This window comes from Epargyreus clarus, unplaced genomic scaffold (assembly GCF_041222505.1).
Source record: "Epargyreus clarus isolate Ecla_fem2 unplaced genomic scaffold, WU_Ecla_fem_2.2 ptg000029l, whole genome shotgun sequence".
Lineage (NCBI taxonomy): Eukaryota > Metazoa > Arthropoda > Insecta > Lepidoptera > Hesperiidae > Epargyreus > Epargyreus clarus.
In genome coordinates this window covers 1,045,460-1,060,222 of record NW_027332235.1, presented here as the reverse complement: position 1 = coordinate 1,060,222, position 14,763 = coordinate 1,045,460, and the positions used below count along the sequence as shown (strand labels likewise).

Genomic DNA, 14,763 nt, shown 5'->3' with positions numbered 1-14,763 from the left:
ATTAGGCCATAATCCAATAATAAGCGTTTAACATTGCTGTTATGATGCAGAAATAGGTGTGGTGGTTGTGGTGCCGGAGTCGAACCACAAAGGGTTCTACCACTTTAAATTTCTTTTTAAATCAATTTTAATTCTATTATTCTTCAAAACCAATCTACCAGTTTATTTGAGTCTGTCTGTCGGTACATCAGGCTAATATTTAGACTATACCCGTCGCATTAGTCAGATATTTATACCAGAGTCAAACATCCGTTGTGAACGGACTTTCGCAAAACATTCCCCGGGGAGTATATTTAGACCACCTGTTTTCATCCTGTAAGCTGTATGGGTTAGTTTGAAATGTAATTATAGCTTAACTAATTTTTGCCCGCGGCTTCGCCCGCGTTTAAAAGAAAATAATATAACATAGGTACTAACATACATAAAACTAAAAATTCGTACCTTCAACTTTGCTAAAGATCATCACTTGATCAAATGCATAGTTTACGATTCAATTCTTACTAATATCGATTAAAATAATCGATGTTTTGGGTTCAAATTCTCCGATTCATCGATCTTAGATGTCCATCCCTAGATCCCGTGGGATTTCCGGGATAAAAACTATCCTATGTCCTTTCTCGGGTCTCAGACTATCTTTATTCTTTACAAAATTTCATTAAAATCGGTTCAGTGGTTTGGGCGTGAAGAAGAGACAACCAGACAGACAGAGTTACTTTCGGATTTATAATATTAGTAAGGATAAGGAATATATCTAGATGCTTGTTTCTTGTTGTTTATGTGTATAGTGGAACAGGATGTTGTATTTAAATAATTGCCAAGTGCAAGTCGAACTCGCGTCCGGAGGGTTCCGTATCACCAACATTTGCCGTAGCCGTTGATGTACATGCATTGTGAAAATTTAAACTGTCCACCTGTTAATGTTCAATAGGTAAAGCGAAAAAACTGCGAAAAATAGCGGTTTCTTGTATGGCAAACCCCATGTATTTTTTTTTTTTTAATTTTCATTATTTGGGTACCTATTTGTTGTTATTGCGGCCACCGTTATACATATTTTGTGAAAATTTCCCATTTTTTCCTATTACGTTTCCTTAGATAGAGCCTGTGACAGACAGACAGACAGCGAAGGCCTTAGTAATAGGGTGCCGTTTTTACCCTTTGAGTACGGGACCCTAATAAAATTTATATTATCTTAATAAACTAAACCTTAGAAATCCGTAGTAAATATGTATATGAGCTCGACCTAATTTATACAGTTTCTACAGCACTACTGTAAGTGGTACGATTTTTTAATGAAAACGAGCTTAAAACACCGTGCAATATTTCTGATTAACGAATAATTAATTATATTATGTGTTCAATTAGCGGTGCTAGCGCTAATGTACAAAACAATGGCAGTTTTCGGTGATTCATCATAGAGGCATCAATTCAAATCTTGAGCCATGACTCGTAAAATCGTGCTCTTCGCTACGAGGCTTATGGCGTATTTGGTTCTAAAGTGATATTTGAGAAAGTATCGATATTGATGCGGTAGAAAGATTTGTGATATTGAAATGGTTTTTGGAAGAAAATTGTGTTTCGAAAGGCGAAGGCGTTTTGAAAGGCGAAGTTTTGCGCGCCAAGTTTATGTGGATAAGCGTTCCAAAAATATTTTCTACAAAAGAATAATTAATAAGAAATATGGTTTAATAATTGTTAAGTGCAATCCATGGGGTTTTATAATTTATCGAAGATAAGATTAGATTCCTACCTGACGGTGACCATAGAAGCGCTGCTATCCATGAGTCCTATGTTGGGACGTCTCAGATAAGTATTTATCCCTTTACCACACCCTACAAAATGAAACACAGCTGCTTTACACCGCCGTTATTAGGCAGAAATAGGTGTGCCAATGGCACCTCCGAAATAAGCCACAAAGGGTTCAACACAATATTATAAAATTCCAGGCGAAATTTGCTTTATAAAATCACACAAAATTGGGACCTTAAAACCCTTATAAAATTACACGGTCTGCGGCGATCGGATGGTCTTCGATTACCGTTGCGTGCAAGTACCAAGGACTATAAGGGTGGAATTGTCAAACGGCTTATTTTTCCAGGACATGCCCGCGAAGGACTGTAAGAGTAGAGTTGCCAAGCGTTTTATTTTTCCAGGACATGCCCGCGAAGGACTGTAAGAGTAGAGTTGCCAAGCGTTTTATTTTTCCAGGACATGTCCTTTAAGAATTGTAAGGGTAGAGTTGCCAAGCGTTTTATTTTTCCAGGACATGTCCTTTAAGAATTGTAAGGGTAGAGTTGCCAAGCGTTTTATTTTTCCAGGACATGTCCTTTAAGAATTGTAAGGGTAGAGTTGCCAAGTGTTTTATTTTTCCAGGACATGTCCTTTAAGAATTGTAAGGGTAGAGTTGCCAAGCGTTTTATTTTTCCAGGACATGTCCTTTAAGAATTGTAAGGGTAGAGTTGCCAAGCGTTTTATTTTCCTAGGACATGCTCTTGACACGGACTATATTAGAGTAGAGTTGCCAAGCCTCTTTATTTTTCCAGGACATGTCCGCGAAGGATTGTAAGGGTAGAGTTAGTAAGTTGTATCCTGTAATCCTTGTAGTATTGTGGATAAGAATAGTTTCTAAACACCATCCAGAGGTTTTACAGCACCCCGAAAAGGCAGTTTTAAAATATGTTAAGAAATATGAATATTATTATTACTTGTATTTCATTTAACCAATTTTCCCTTCATTTAAATTTAACTATTGCTAATTGTTATGTGTTTTAAATAACGTTAAGAAATATTAATATTGCTAATACTACGTCCTATTTTTAAACTACATGCTGGTTTAAGCAATATCAAATCCTACTTTTTTTAACTTGAGGTTGGTAACCCTACGAAAGGGCCGTAATGAGGGAAAAATAGCACATTTCCGATGTTTCAGTCTATTTCCTATTTTTTGGTATCGTTTGACGCTCCTCGGATTTGTTTCCGGATGATTTGGTTTTTGCTTTGAGAGAAAAGTGTAAGAATTAATAAAATTTGGGTTCAGGGTTCTTTTGTTTCTTTTTGTGGTGATTGAGTGTTGAATGAGGGTTGAAAATAATCGTGGGAAATATCCTTTTAAAGATAGAAGCCTAGTGGTTTTCTTATTCCAGCCTTTCTTATTCCAAAAGCCCGCGGTCCGAGTCCCAGGCACACACCTTTTAAAATTGCATATTTGTGAGTATTATAAAATGATTTATCACTTGGTTAAGTGCTGAAGGTGAACACAGTGAAGAAACTTACACCTCTGAAAGTTCTTAAATTAATCGCGCGTGTGTGGTCTACTAATCCGCACTTGGCCAGTGCGTTGGACTATGGCATAAATCTGTCTTACAAATAAGTTTACCGGCATCCAGAGCCTTCTACCGAAACCCAATAATTATTTCAGAGTAAAATACGTACCTTCCCGGTCAAAATAAAACTTCCCGGTCAAACCATACTGGTTCTGCCTTTATAAGAAGTGAACTTTTGAAATTCTTGTAATTAGACATGTGTTTCAAAAAATCAACGCCATGATTCCTGTCATTCCAGACCCTTGTTGCCAACAGTAAGGGTATAATGGTGACTTTTCTACACTGTTGCCGATCGAATATCTGAGTTGTCAACACCGGATCGGAATAAAACCACCCGTTACAGCATACTTTGTAGCCGAAATAGTATATTTACGAGCTCGACGGAGAGTAGTGTCATGATGTCATGTTAATGTTTTATGAAGCTAATCTCAAAATCGAAAGGAAGATATTTCGATTCTGCAATTGGCTTCATACTAATATTGCCATATTGCTAATTTGAAGGACTAATTCAGAACGCCTCTTATAAGAATGTCTCTCTCACTCTCTCTCAAACCAAAAGAAAAGGTAGACAGCAACCTGGATTGCTACAGCTTCATAAAAACATTCGCTGTAAAAATAACAATTCAATCCGTATTAATTTAACACAATCCGACTTTACATCGACTTATATTAAGTAATATGTTTTATCATATTCCCTCATCTAGAAATCCTGAAATATTCCGATACCACTGGAGCGTAAATTTTAAAATTGCTTTTCGTATGCAGCACGAGTGGGTGTTTTTTTAAATTACGATAGGAAAATATGGAGTCAGTTAATCTAGTTTAATCTGGAAACCGGTGGATGTATTAAGTTATGTGTTTTTTGTATAAAATACAGTGGGAATTTTATTCATATTGAAACTAAATGTAAATGGAATGTTTTTATCGTTTATTAAGTGTCGAGAACGTGAATATTCATTGGTTTATGTAATTTTATTATTGTTCTTTGTATTTATATACATGTACATTCATTTAAGGAGTACAACCTCTTGTGGTTCGACTCCGGCGGTACCACCGCCACACCTATTTCTACCTAATAACAGCAGCGTTAGGCGCTGCTGTGTTCCGATTTGAAGAATGTGGTAAGGGAGACAGACCTTTCCGAGGCGTTCCAACTTAGTCCTCAGGGGTAGCGGCGCATCTGTGGCCGACCTCAGGTAGGAATATCTAATCCTATCTGGGGTTGATTACATATGTTCATGGGCGGCAGTAGCCACTTACCATCAGGTGGACTGTATGCTCTACTGCTACTCCCATATTATAAAAAAAAATGTAGATTAATAAAGGTTTTGACGATGGTAGAACCCTTTGTGGTTCGTCCGTGGAGGCACCACCGCCACACATTTTTGTACCTAACAACAGCCATGTTAATACTGTGGTCGGTTTAAAGAGTGTGGCAAGGGAGACGTACTTATCAGAGGTTTTTCAACTTAGTCCTCAGAGGTAGGAACGCATTTGTGGCCAACCTCGGGTAGGAATCTTATCTCGGGTTGATTTAAGATCTACATGGGCGACATACAGTAAAAGTATACATTATATAAGTATAGTACATTCCTACGGGGACATTTACAAGTAGTAAGTTAAAATAGCTTTTTTATGTACCTACAAATCAATCGTAAGAAGCCTCATCTGAGTAGATCCGGCGAACCCGAGATGTTTGACTTTTCTTTCTTATTTTTGATGAAGTTTATATTCCTTTAAACCCGAGATTTTATTCCTTTGAATCAAAGTCCTTAAGGGCTTTAAAAGAACAGTGACAATCCCCGATTGCGAAGGGCTAGGACCGCTAGGATAAAAGATCTTGGAAGCCTCAATTACAAGGGCTACTCTGGGTCTAGACCTCGGGTCCGGAATAATTTATACGCCCGGGAGGGTCCTTATCGGCGGATTGGAAACAAATTGCTATGGGATTTGGATAGTGAGGCGTGTGTAAGGTTAGAATTGTTAGACACTACGTTTTCTCGCGGCTTCAGCTGCCGCCACTCCCAAGCGTGACTTTTCCATTATTACCAGTAACGAAAGTTACATTATTTTAGAATTTAAATTAAAAAGTCCTTAAACCTCCTTTTTTTACCATTCTGCAACCCCTATCCACTCGCGGGTCTGCTGGAAGAAATTTCTTACAGAAATAAGCAGTGTCTTTGAGCATACTATTTCTTTATGTGATTTTTTCTCGTATCTGTATTGTGAGTGCATAAATAATAAATATATAAAAGTTCTTATTAGTGATCGAAGTATAAAAAGCAGACGTGTCGTTTTGACAGAGTTCTGCATAGATATAGCTATAACTATAAAAAATGGATTTTTATTTACTTAAATGCATTTTGCGAATACGGCTAAAATAGCAGGATTAAACATATTTGACGTTTTATGATCAAATGCAATAAATTTTGTATTTTTAATTAAGATTTATTTTAAAATATTTATTGTAACAATTTTCGATACGCAAATTCTCTGCCACAAGTCGAAATGTTATCACTGATTTTATTATATAACTTGAATTATTCTATGTTTTTTTCTGATATTATATTCATACTTTAATAGTTTATTTATATCGTAAAAGTTAGATCACAGTCTAGATTATTCTGTCATACTCTACTGTTTAAGTGTCGTGAAAAAAACAACTGTCAACTTAATAATCTGTACATAACTTTCTTAAACTTAAGCTATTACTTATAATAATTAGTAACTTATTTGAACGCGCGGTTGACAGGGCAAACTAGTAATATTATTATCTATTAATTTGATAAAATTATACCGAAAATATCATTATATCATTAAAATTGAGGCACGTGCTAATGACAGAATTAACAAGAGATTTACGTAATGAGTCGAGTTTTGTAAAGTCGAAAGGGCTTCCAAACTTTCTACTAGATTAAATACGGTTTTAATGAAAGCCTAAATGGTAGCCTAAAATAGCCTAAATGGACGGACGTGATACTTTTCCATGAGTGATGAAACGTAATGATGACGTCAATAACGTTGAGGTAGGAAAGAAGCATCCATTTGATGGTAAGCAATCAACCCCAGATAAGATTAGATTCCTTCCTGAAGTCGGCCATAGATGCGCCGCTACCCCTTAGGACTAAGCTGGAACGCCTCGGAAGGATATGTCTCCCTTACCACACCCTTCAAACTGGAACACAGCAGCGTTTAACACTGTTTTTATAACAGAAATAGGTGTGGCGGTGGTGCCGTCGGAGTGGAACCACAAAGGGTTCTACCACACTCAAAATTCATTACGATTTACCATTAGTTGAAGCTCGTTTGTTAATTTAATAAAAAAGAGCTCTAAAGTAAAGAAGCAACTGGTACGCTTAAAGAAATGGGACCTAAGATATTTTCCTTCCATTTTACGAACATACAGTATTGTCCCCGGGGGAACCGTCGTCTAGTACACTGGCTCTCAACCTTTCTAGTACTTTGTCTATGATTATATTTACTCAAACTTTTAGTAGCTTACAATCAGTTTAAGAAAAGCGAAATTTATACTATATTTTATGTATACTTTAATTTAAGATTTTAGATTATGTTTACTTTAATTATTTGTCTTTTTAATTAATTTTTATTTAATTATTTCATGTTTTGTTTTTAATATTTCTTAAATAAAATTCTTATTTATAAAAAAAACTATATACTCTATCTATTTCTCAATCATTTTTATGTTTAAAAAGCGAAACTGCTGGTATAAGAAGGAAAATAAAGAAAAGAATAATACCAATGTATTTCTTTTCTCTCCAAATTTATTCCTACTTTGTAAAAGTAGAATCAGTTTTCTTCTGATCATAAAAACATTGTCATAAAAAAATTGGATGGATTTACTAGTAGCATCATTATAAATTAAAAATTTAATTATTTGCAATTTTTTTTGTGTAAATTTAACGATTCAAAAATAACTATTTCAAGTTGTTTTTTGTTAAGAAATATTTTAACTTAAAGTTTGAACATCACCGCCATACTAGCACATAGGTCGTGTAACCATGAATTGGTTATAAGCGAACCATTATCCAGATTAATTTGTCCTCAGTCAAGGCTTCGCTAATTATCCTATTAAATAGATGTTCTCGTACATATAATATATCTTTATTATCATCTGAACAATTCATTTTTAATACAAAAGTGGTACTCGTATTTGCTTACTAGCAGTGGCCCGCTTCTGCTAAGGGAAAGGCAGTTTTTTACAATATTCTAATATAACATGTACCACCCCTTCAAACAAGAACATAGTAACACTTAACAATACAACAATTACAACTTAATTTAAATCTGTGTTCTGCCTGGGTGTTTATCTATTGGTTGTGGGAAATGTCACACAAGAAATAGTACTTAAGTGGGGAGATAGGTAGATACGGAAATTGACGTATACCCAAAACCCATAATTTCGTCTGCCTTGCCAGGAACTGTCCTGGTCCTGCACATTTAGTCTCAAAATATTTCGGTCTAACTCGTGTCAGCTCAACCAACTTTGTCCCGGAGCACTAAAACTCGCAAATTGCGTTAAAGTTAAAATTTACAAGGAAGTGCAGCTCAGCGTCATAATCTGTGGCACTGTCCGTTTAGAATATTTGGAGCCACGCCAGGTGCCTAAATCTAATGGCAATTCTTGCATCCGGAAAATATGAGCCACTCGAATATTTAACGCCGTGGCCACATTTTGGCAGCGATATTCCAAAAAATTGTGTTACTAGTGCAGAAAATTGTGGAACGGTTAAAATTAGTAACTAGATGTAGTGGTTCCTAATACCTGTGGTTCAAACTTGACCTCTAAGTCGGGAGTCCGAGATTATGTGAAATGAGTTATCACTTGATATAACATGAAGGCGTTGTAAAAAAACAACACGTCTGAATTTCTTAAAATAAAAAGTTTTCGAAGGTCAAATCAAGTCAATTTTAAGTAGGATACGAGTATCCAGTCCACTGATAGGTAGTAGTTACTGCAGTCCATGGACATCAATCAGTAACTAACTCCATATAGAACATATCTGCCTAAAACCAGATGCGTTGACACTTCTGAGGACGTTCGCCTTGTGTACCTAATCCAGATTCCATCCATGCTTGTAATATTTAAATACTAGTTATCGTCAGCCACTATTGAGTGCCATGAATAAGCTGTGATAGCCTAGTGGTTAAGAAACTCGGCCTCTCGATCGAGGGGTCCGAGGTTAAAATCCCAGGCATGCACCACTGATTTTTTCAAAGTTATGTGCGTATTAGAAATTAATTATCGCTTCCTTTAACGGTGAAGGAAAACATCGTGAGAAAACCTGCATACCTGTGATTTATAAAAAAAAATCTCAAAGGTATGTGAAGTCAACCAATACGCACTTGGCCAGCGCGGTGGACTATGGCCTAATCCTTCTCATTATGCAAGGAGACCCGTGCCCAGCAGTGAGACAGTAATGGGTTGTTAATGATTATGATGATGATGAGTGCCACTGCTGCTACTGCTGGGAATGAGTCACCTCTCTGTGTAAAAGGGGTTTAGGCTTAGACCATAGTCCATTGTGATGGCCATATGCGAATTAGTAGAGACTAGACAGCAACGACCTCTTATTATATGAAGATGGTCGACTTTCCCTGCGGAATGGCGATTATTAGTCATAACTTTAAAACTTAATCCTGTTATTATGAGCTACAGAAATTGAACGAACAAATTCTTAGCTTCCACCCCAAAATCTTAAGGGTCGTAATAATTCTGTTTGCCAATGAAATATTGACGCAATATCAAGGGGAGGGTAGTCGAAAAAACTTACGTAAGCCTTGAATCAGAAAATTAAGTAATATATTACTTCGGGAAACGAAATGAAACCACTCGTAATCATTACGGTGATTACCTACATGATTAAATCATTGATTTATCATTTCTGATTGATTTTATTATATACGGTGTAATTAAAATGTTTACAAGTATATGTATACTTGTACGTGCAATGCGTGGAAATTGCTGTGGATGTATATTTTTTTGGAATATTTGGAAGTTACATTAATGTGGTGAAACCCTTGGTTACTCTTGGTACCCTTTGTGGAGAACCCTTTGTGGTTCGACTCCGGCTGCACCACCGCCACACCGTTTTCAGCCTCATAACAGCAATGCACTGCTGTGTTCCGGTTTGAAGGGTGTGGTAAGGGAGACAGACTTTTCCGAAGCGTTCCAGCTTAGTCCTCAGGAGTAGCAGCGCATTTGTAGCTGACTTCAGGTAGGAATATCCAATCCTATCTGGGGTTGGTTACAGATGTACATGGGCAGCAGTAGCCACTTACCATCAGGTGGACTGCATGCTCGTCAGCTACTCCGATATTATAAAACAAACTCTTGGTCATAACAGCTACACCATAGTCATACACGCTATGGTCTACCGGACAGTATACCTGCGCAGATTTGCCTGTACAGATCAATCACAGGTCGGTAGCGTTCCGTTGTACCGTACGGTATTCAGTTCTGTAGCGATGGCTTCGATTGAAGACGATAACGCGCCCTACGGTGTCACAAGACAGAATTGATTTTTGATTTTGCCCCAGTCGCCTGCACAGGTTCAAAAACTTCACAGGTCTATTCCCACACTCAGTCCGGTGTACGTGCGCAGGCATACCTGAACAGGTAGACCTCTCCGGTGCACCCTACTTTGTATAGCAGGCATTAGGAGAAGAACCACGAGTTGTGCCTTCTATCTTTAAAATCCTAAGTTCCGTTAAACATTGAGTTAATCCAGTTGACGTCGCCGGCTGGTAACGACAGCTCATGCCATTAACCCGTTAATGACCATTAATGACAATTATGCTCGTTTTGTTTTGTGGGTTAATAGATCGGAAGGGTTAATGGGCGAAGTTGCTGTCCCTTTCGGATTAATTGAGTTGGAAGGTGCCAGAGATAATGCAGTGTTTTTAACAAAAAAAAGTCCTTATCGTGTGAAATTTTAAAAATAAGGGATTATTTTTGTATAACATTTAGTTAGCAGACGAGCATGCAGTCCACCTGATGACGATTTCTGCAAATCATGGACATCTATAATCAACCTCAGTGTTGAGTACGGGTTTGCAATAAAAACTCCAATTGAATTTTTCTTCCTGTATTTTCTTTTCTTGACCATTTACAATATTCTTCTATTTTCCGGAGCGTGCCGGACCCTATTTTTAGCCACCTTAAGTGGCAAAGTGAGTGTTACAACCGACGGGGGGCTAACGCAGCAGTCCCGTCTCGCTCACTTCCTATAGCCCTCTCTTTCTATCATGCATCTCGCTCACTCGTGTCCCTCTCTTTCTAATTTTAATTTATTTTTATTTCTCTTTATTTATTTACATTAAATACCTTATTTTAAACATAGTTGTACATTATTTTTCATACACATTAAATATTCTTATACAAATCAACAATCTTACGTACTAAAAAACAATAATAGGAATTACAATTTATCAAATATTCTTAAATCTATTCGCCGTCCGCAACATCCTCCCCCCGGCGCAGCTCCGTCGTAGCCCTCCCTATCTGGAGGACGGCGAGCTTCACCACGGGCCTCCTGAAGACTCCTCCCCTGGTCCTCACGTCTGCTGAGCGAACGATGCCGTCGGGTCCCTCGTGCACTCGCTCGACGATGCCGCGTGGCCATGTGTTGCGGGGTAGCGTGTTGTCGACCACGATGACCAGGTCGCCGACCCGTAGTTGTCGTGATGCCCTTGTCTCTTGTCCTCGAGGTATCAGCGTCGGCAGGTACTCCTTGACCCACCGCCCCCAGAACTGGTTCGCCAGCGCCTGTGCTTTTCTCCACACGCTGCGGTCGGCTTCCTCGCAGGGTCCCGTCAGCGGCAGCCCGGTCGACGACCCAATCAGGAAGTGGTTGGGGGTTAGTGCTTCTGAGTCGGCGGGATCCACGGAGACGTGCGTGAGTGGCCGAGCGTTGACACAGTACTCGGCCTCCACCAGTAGCGTTTGAAGGACTTCTTCTTTGGGTGACTTCTCGTTCAGTGTGGTGCTCAGCGCGGTCTTGACTGACCGCACGAGCCGCTCCCATGCCCCGCCCATGTGCGGAGCCCCCGGTGGGATGAAACGCCAGCTGGTTCCATACTGTAGACAGAAGTTATGTAGCTCCGGACCCCATGCCCGGTACGCGTTTCTGAGCTCGACGTCAGCACCTCTGAAGTTCGTTGCGTTGTCTGAGAAGATCACCTGTGGCCATCCTCTTCTGGCGGCCATCCTTCGGAGTGCCATAATTGCCGAGTCGGTCGACAGCGATGACACCAACTCCAAATGCACTGCTCGTGTAGTTAAGCAGGTAAACAGTGCGCACCATCTCTTCTCATGTCGGCGCCCAATAGTGACTGTTAGGGGGCCGAAGTAATCCACGCCGCAGTAGTTGAACGGTCGATGCCCTGGACTTGTCCTCTCTTCTGGTAAGTCCCCTCGTGGCGGTGTTTGCGGCGTTGCTTTCCTTATTTTGCAAAATTGACATTCCTTAGCCATTTTTCTTACTGTCGGTCGTAGTCGAAATATAACGTATTTTTGTCGCAGCTCGTTTACGACCCTCTCGTTGTTAGCGTGTCCGGCGTTTCGATGGTAGTCCATCACTAGTAGGCGTGTGAAGGGGTGACCACCATCCAATATTACAGGTCGGTTCGAGTGCGTCGACGTCTTAGAGGCTCCTATTCTGCCTCGGGCCTTCAGTGTTCCTTCTTCGATGACGGGGTCCAACTTCGTTAGTTTACTATGCCGGTGTAAGTGCTGTCCAGCCCGCAGTCTACGTAGGTCTTCGCCGAAGGAGTCCTGTTGTGCTTGTCGTATCCACCGCAGCTCGGCGTCTTGTATGTGGGATACTTCTAACAGCAGGCTTCTGTTCTTTGTTCTTAGCTTCTGTACGTAGAGTTGAACTAGCGCTGTGGCCCTTATGAGTCGTCTGTAGGCGGAGAACCTCGTTATGTCCGGCAGGCAGCCCATGCGGTCCGTGATGTCGTCTGTGGTGATGGTGTACGCCGCCTCTTCTGAAGTGTCACTGCTTGTAGCTTCGGTAGGCCATTCCTCCTCTGGTAAGCCCAGGAATGACGGCCCGGTGAACCATCGGTCTGCGCCAGTGATCTTCTTCGTTTCGATTCGCGTGGCGTCGTCGGCTACGTTGTCGGCCGTGGGCACCCATCGCCAATCTTCCACTTGGGACAGCTCGCCTATCTCCGCCAGTCGATGCGCCACGAACGGTGTGTACTTCTTCTTATCGTTCCTTATCCAATGAAGTACCGTCTTGGAGTCCGTCCAGTAGTAGACTCGCCCTGGTTTCCATTCGTGTTCCTTCAGGATGGTGCTCGCCATACGCGCCCCGATGAGTGCTGCCTGTAGCTCCAACCTGGGAATCGTGAGTAACTTCAACGGCGCCACCTTAGCCTTGCCCATGACTTGTACAACTTCCACGGTGCCATCCTTATGGGTGATCCTCCAATACGCCGTGGTCGCGTAGGCCTGTTCACTCGCGTCGTTGAATATGTGCAGCTGTAGCTCTGAGCTCGGAGTCATGTCGCGGCTGTAGCAACGTGGTAAGGCCAAGTTCGAGATGTCTTGTAGTCCGGCGACCCATTGCTGGAACTCTTCGGCTTCCTCCCTAGGTAGCTCTTCATCCCAGCCGACCTTCTTGACCCATAGTTGCTGTAGCAATATCTTCCCGGTGATCGTATACTGGCTTACGAGGCCCAGGGGATCGTAGATTGACATGACGGCGCTCAGTGCTTCACGCTTGGTCGGTGCTCGCTGTTGACACTTGACTTCGGTGGGGACCCTCTTAATGTCCGTATTGAAGCCTATGGTGTCTTCGCTCGGGTTCCACCTTAGTCCCAGGGTCTTCTCCGACTGGTGTGTCGTCAGTTGCACGTTGACATTCTTCGATTTCTTCGTGTCGGGAATACTCGCGAGGACAGCTGGGCTATTGGAGTTCCATCCCCGCAGATTGAAGCTGGCTTGTTCGTGTACATGAATGACGTCCCTTATGACCTTTATAGCTTCCTCTTCTGACTGAAAGCTATCTAAATAGTCGTCCATGTAATGGCGTTCCCTTATGGCTCGCGCAGCTTCCGGGTATCCCTCTTCGTAATCGGCGGCATTCTTGTTTCTCACGCTGTGAGCGAGGTACGGCGAACTCGAGGCCCCAAATATCATTGACGTCATCTTGTACTTGCGCGGGGCTTCACTGGACTCGTCCCGCCACAGGAACATCTGGGCTGGTTGATCTTCGCTACGTATCTTCACTCGGAGGAACATTTCTTCTATGTCCGCCGTCACCGCGATCTTCTTTTCGCGGAAACCAAACAGGATCTTAATCAGAGACGCCAACAGGTCGGGCCCCTCCAGCAGGTAGTCGTTCAAGCTGACTCCGTTAATCTTGGCCGCTGCGTCGAATACCATTCGTATCTTGTTTGGCTTGTTAATGTTGACAACCGCGAAGTGAGGTAAGTACCACTTGACGTTACTTCTTTCTTCGTTGCCGTCGCATGCTTCTGCGTAACCCTTCTTCAGCAGGTTAGCCACTTGAGCGCTGTATTCCTTCTTGAATGTGGGCTCATTTTCCATCTTCTTTTCCAATGTGCGTAACCTCTTGTATGCTTGCTCGTAGCTGTCGGGGAGTGTGGGGTTGTCAGTCTTCCAAGGTAGACCCACTTCGAAGTGTCCGTCCTTCCGTCTGGCGGTCGCCTCGAAGATGTCGCTGGCTCTCTTGTCGTACTTGTTAATCTTCTCTTTCGTAGATACGCCGAGCGAGTCCACGTCGAAATGCGACTCGACGAGCTTCTGTAACTGTATGTCGCCCGTGCAGACGTGAAGCACGGCCGCCTGGTCCTGGTAGACGAACCTCCTAGGTACCGACCCATGTAGAACCCATCCCAGCTTCGTTCTTGATGCGGCAGGTTCGTTCTTCTTGCCGGCGCGCAGCTGTCGGGACACTATTAAGTGCCAATTGTCGGTGCCTATTAGTATGCGAGGTCGAGCTTCCCCCGTGCTGATTTTCTCCCTTACGACTCGCAGGTGTGCATACCGCTCCAGGTTCTGAGGTACGCGCTGATGATGCAATTGAAGTCCCTTCACCGTGCGGGCTGTCACGGAATATGCTTCATGTTCGTGTAGACCTTTGATTTGAATCTTGACCGCCTTGCTGTCGATTCTTCTTTGTTCATTGATACCTCTTATGTTTAGAGGTTGGTTCGGTCCGCCGCTGGTGAGTTGACTTGCCAATTCTTCATCTATAAGGGTTACTGTAGACCCCTCGTCCAGGAGGGCGTGCGTCCTTATCTCCCCCCGTGGACCGCTGAGTTTTACTTCACATGTCTTCAATAGCACCGCTCTTGGTGCCACCTTTGATGTGACGCTCATGACCGCTGCGGGTGCACCCTGATCTGTGCACTCAGAAGTCTCCACCCTCCTGGCGGGCTCTGCAGTCTT

General features: G+C 41.8%; 2 protein-coding genes across 3 annotated transcripts in view; one reads left to right on the top strand and one right to left on the bottom strand.

The window, feature by feature from the left end:
- kek5 (leucine-rich repeat, immunoglobulin-like domain-containing kekkon 5 protein) overlaps positions 1–14,763 on the top strand; it is a 244,396-nt gene that overhangs the window by 211,125 nt on the left and 18,508 nt on the right. The gene's annotated exons all lie outside the window — the stretch shown is intronic.
- Positions 10,786–13,899, bottom strand: LOC140754548 (uncharacterized). The gene is made up of 2 exons (XM_073089589.1): positions 11,943–13,899; positions 10,786–11,204 (listed from the first exon to the last, which is right to left on the bottom strand). The coding sequence occupies exons 1-2, from the start codon at positions 13,897–13,899 to the stop codon at positions 10,786–10,788; spliced, it is 2,376 nt and encodes a 791-aa protein (XP_072945690.1).

Excerpts from the sequence above, each read along its gene's own strand:
- LOC140754548 (XM_073089589.1), bottom strand. The coding sequence starts at position 13,899 with ATGGAAAATGAGCCCACATTCAAGAAGGAATACAGCGCTCAAGTGGCT. Across the intron at positions 11,205-11,942 it reads ACCTGTAATATTGGATGGTG|CACTAACCCCCAACCACTTC; the intron begins GTCACCCCTTCA and ends CCGACTCAGAAG.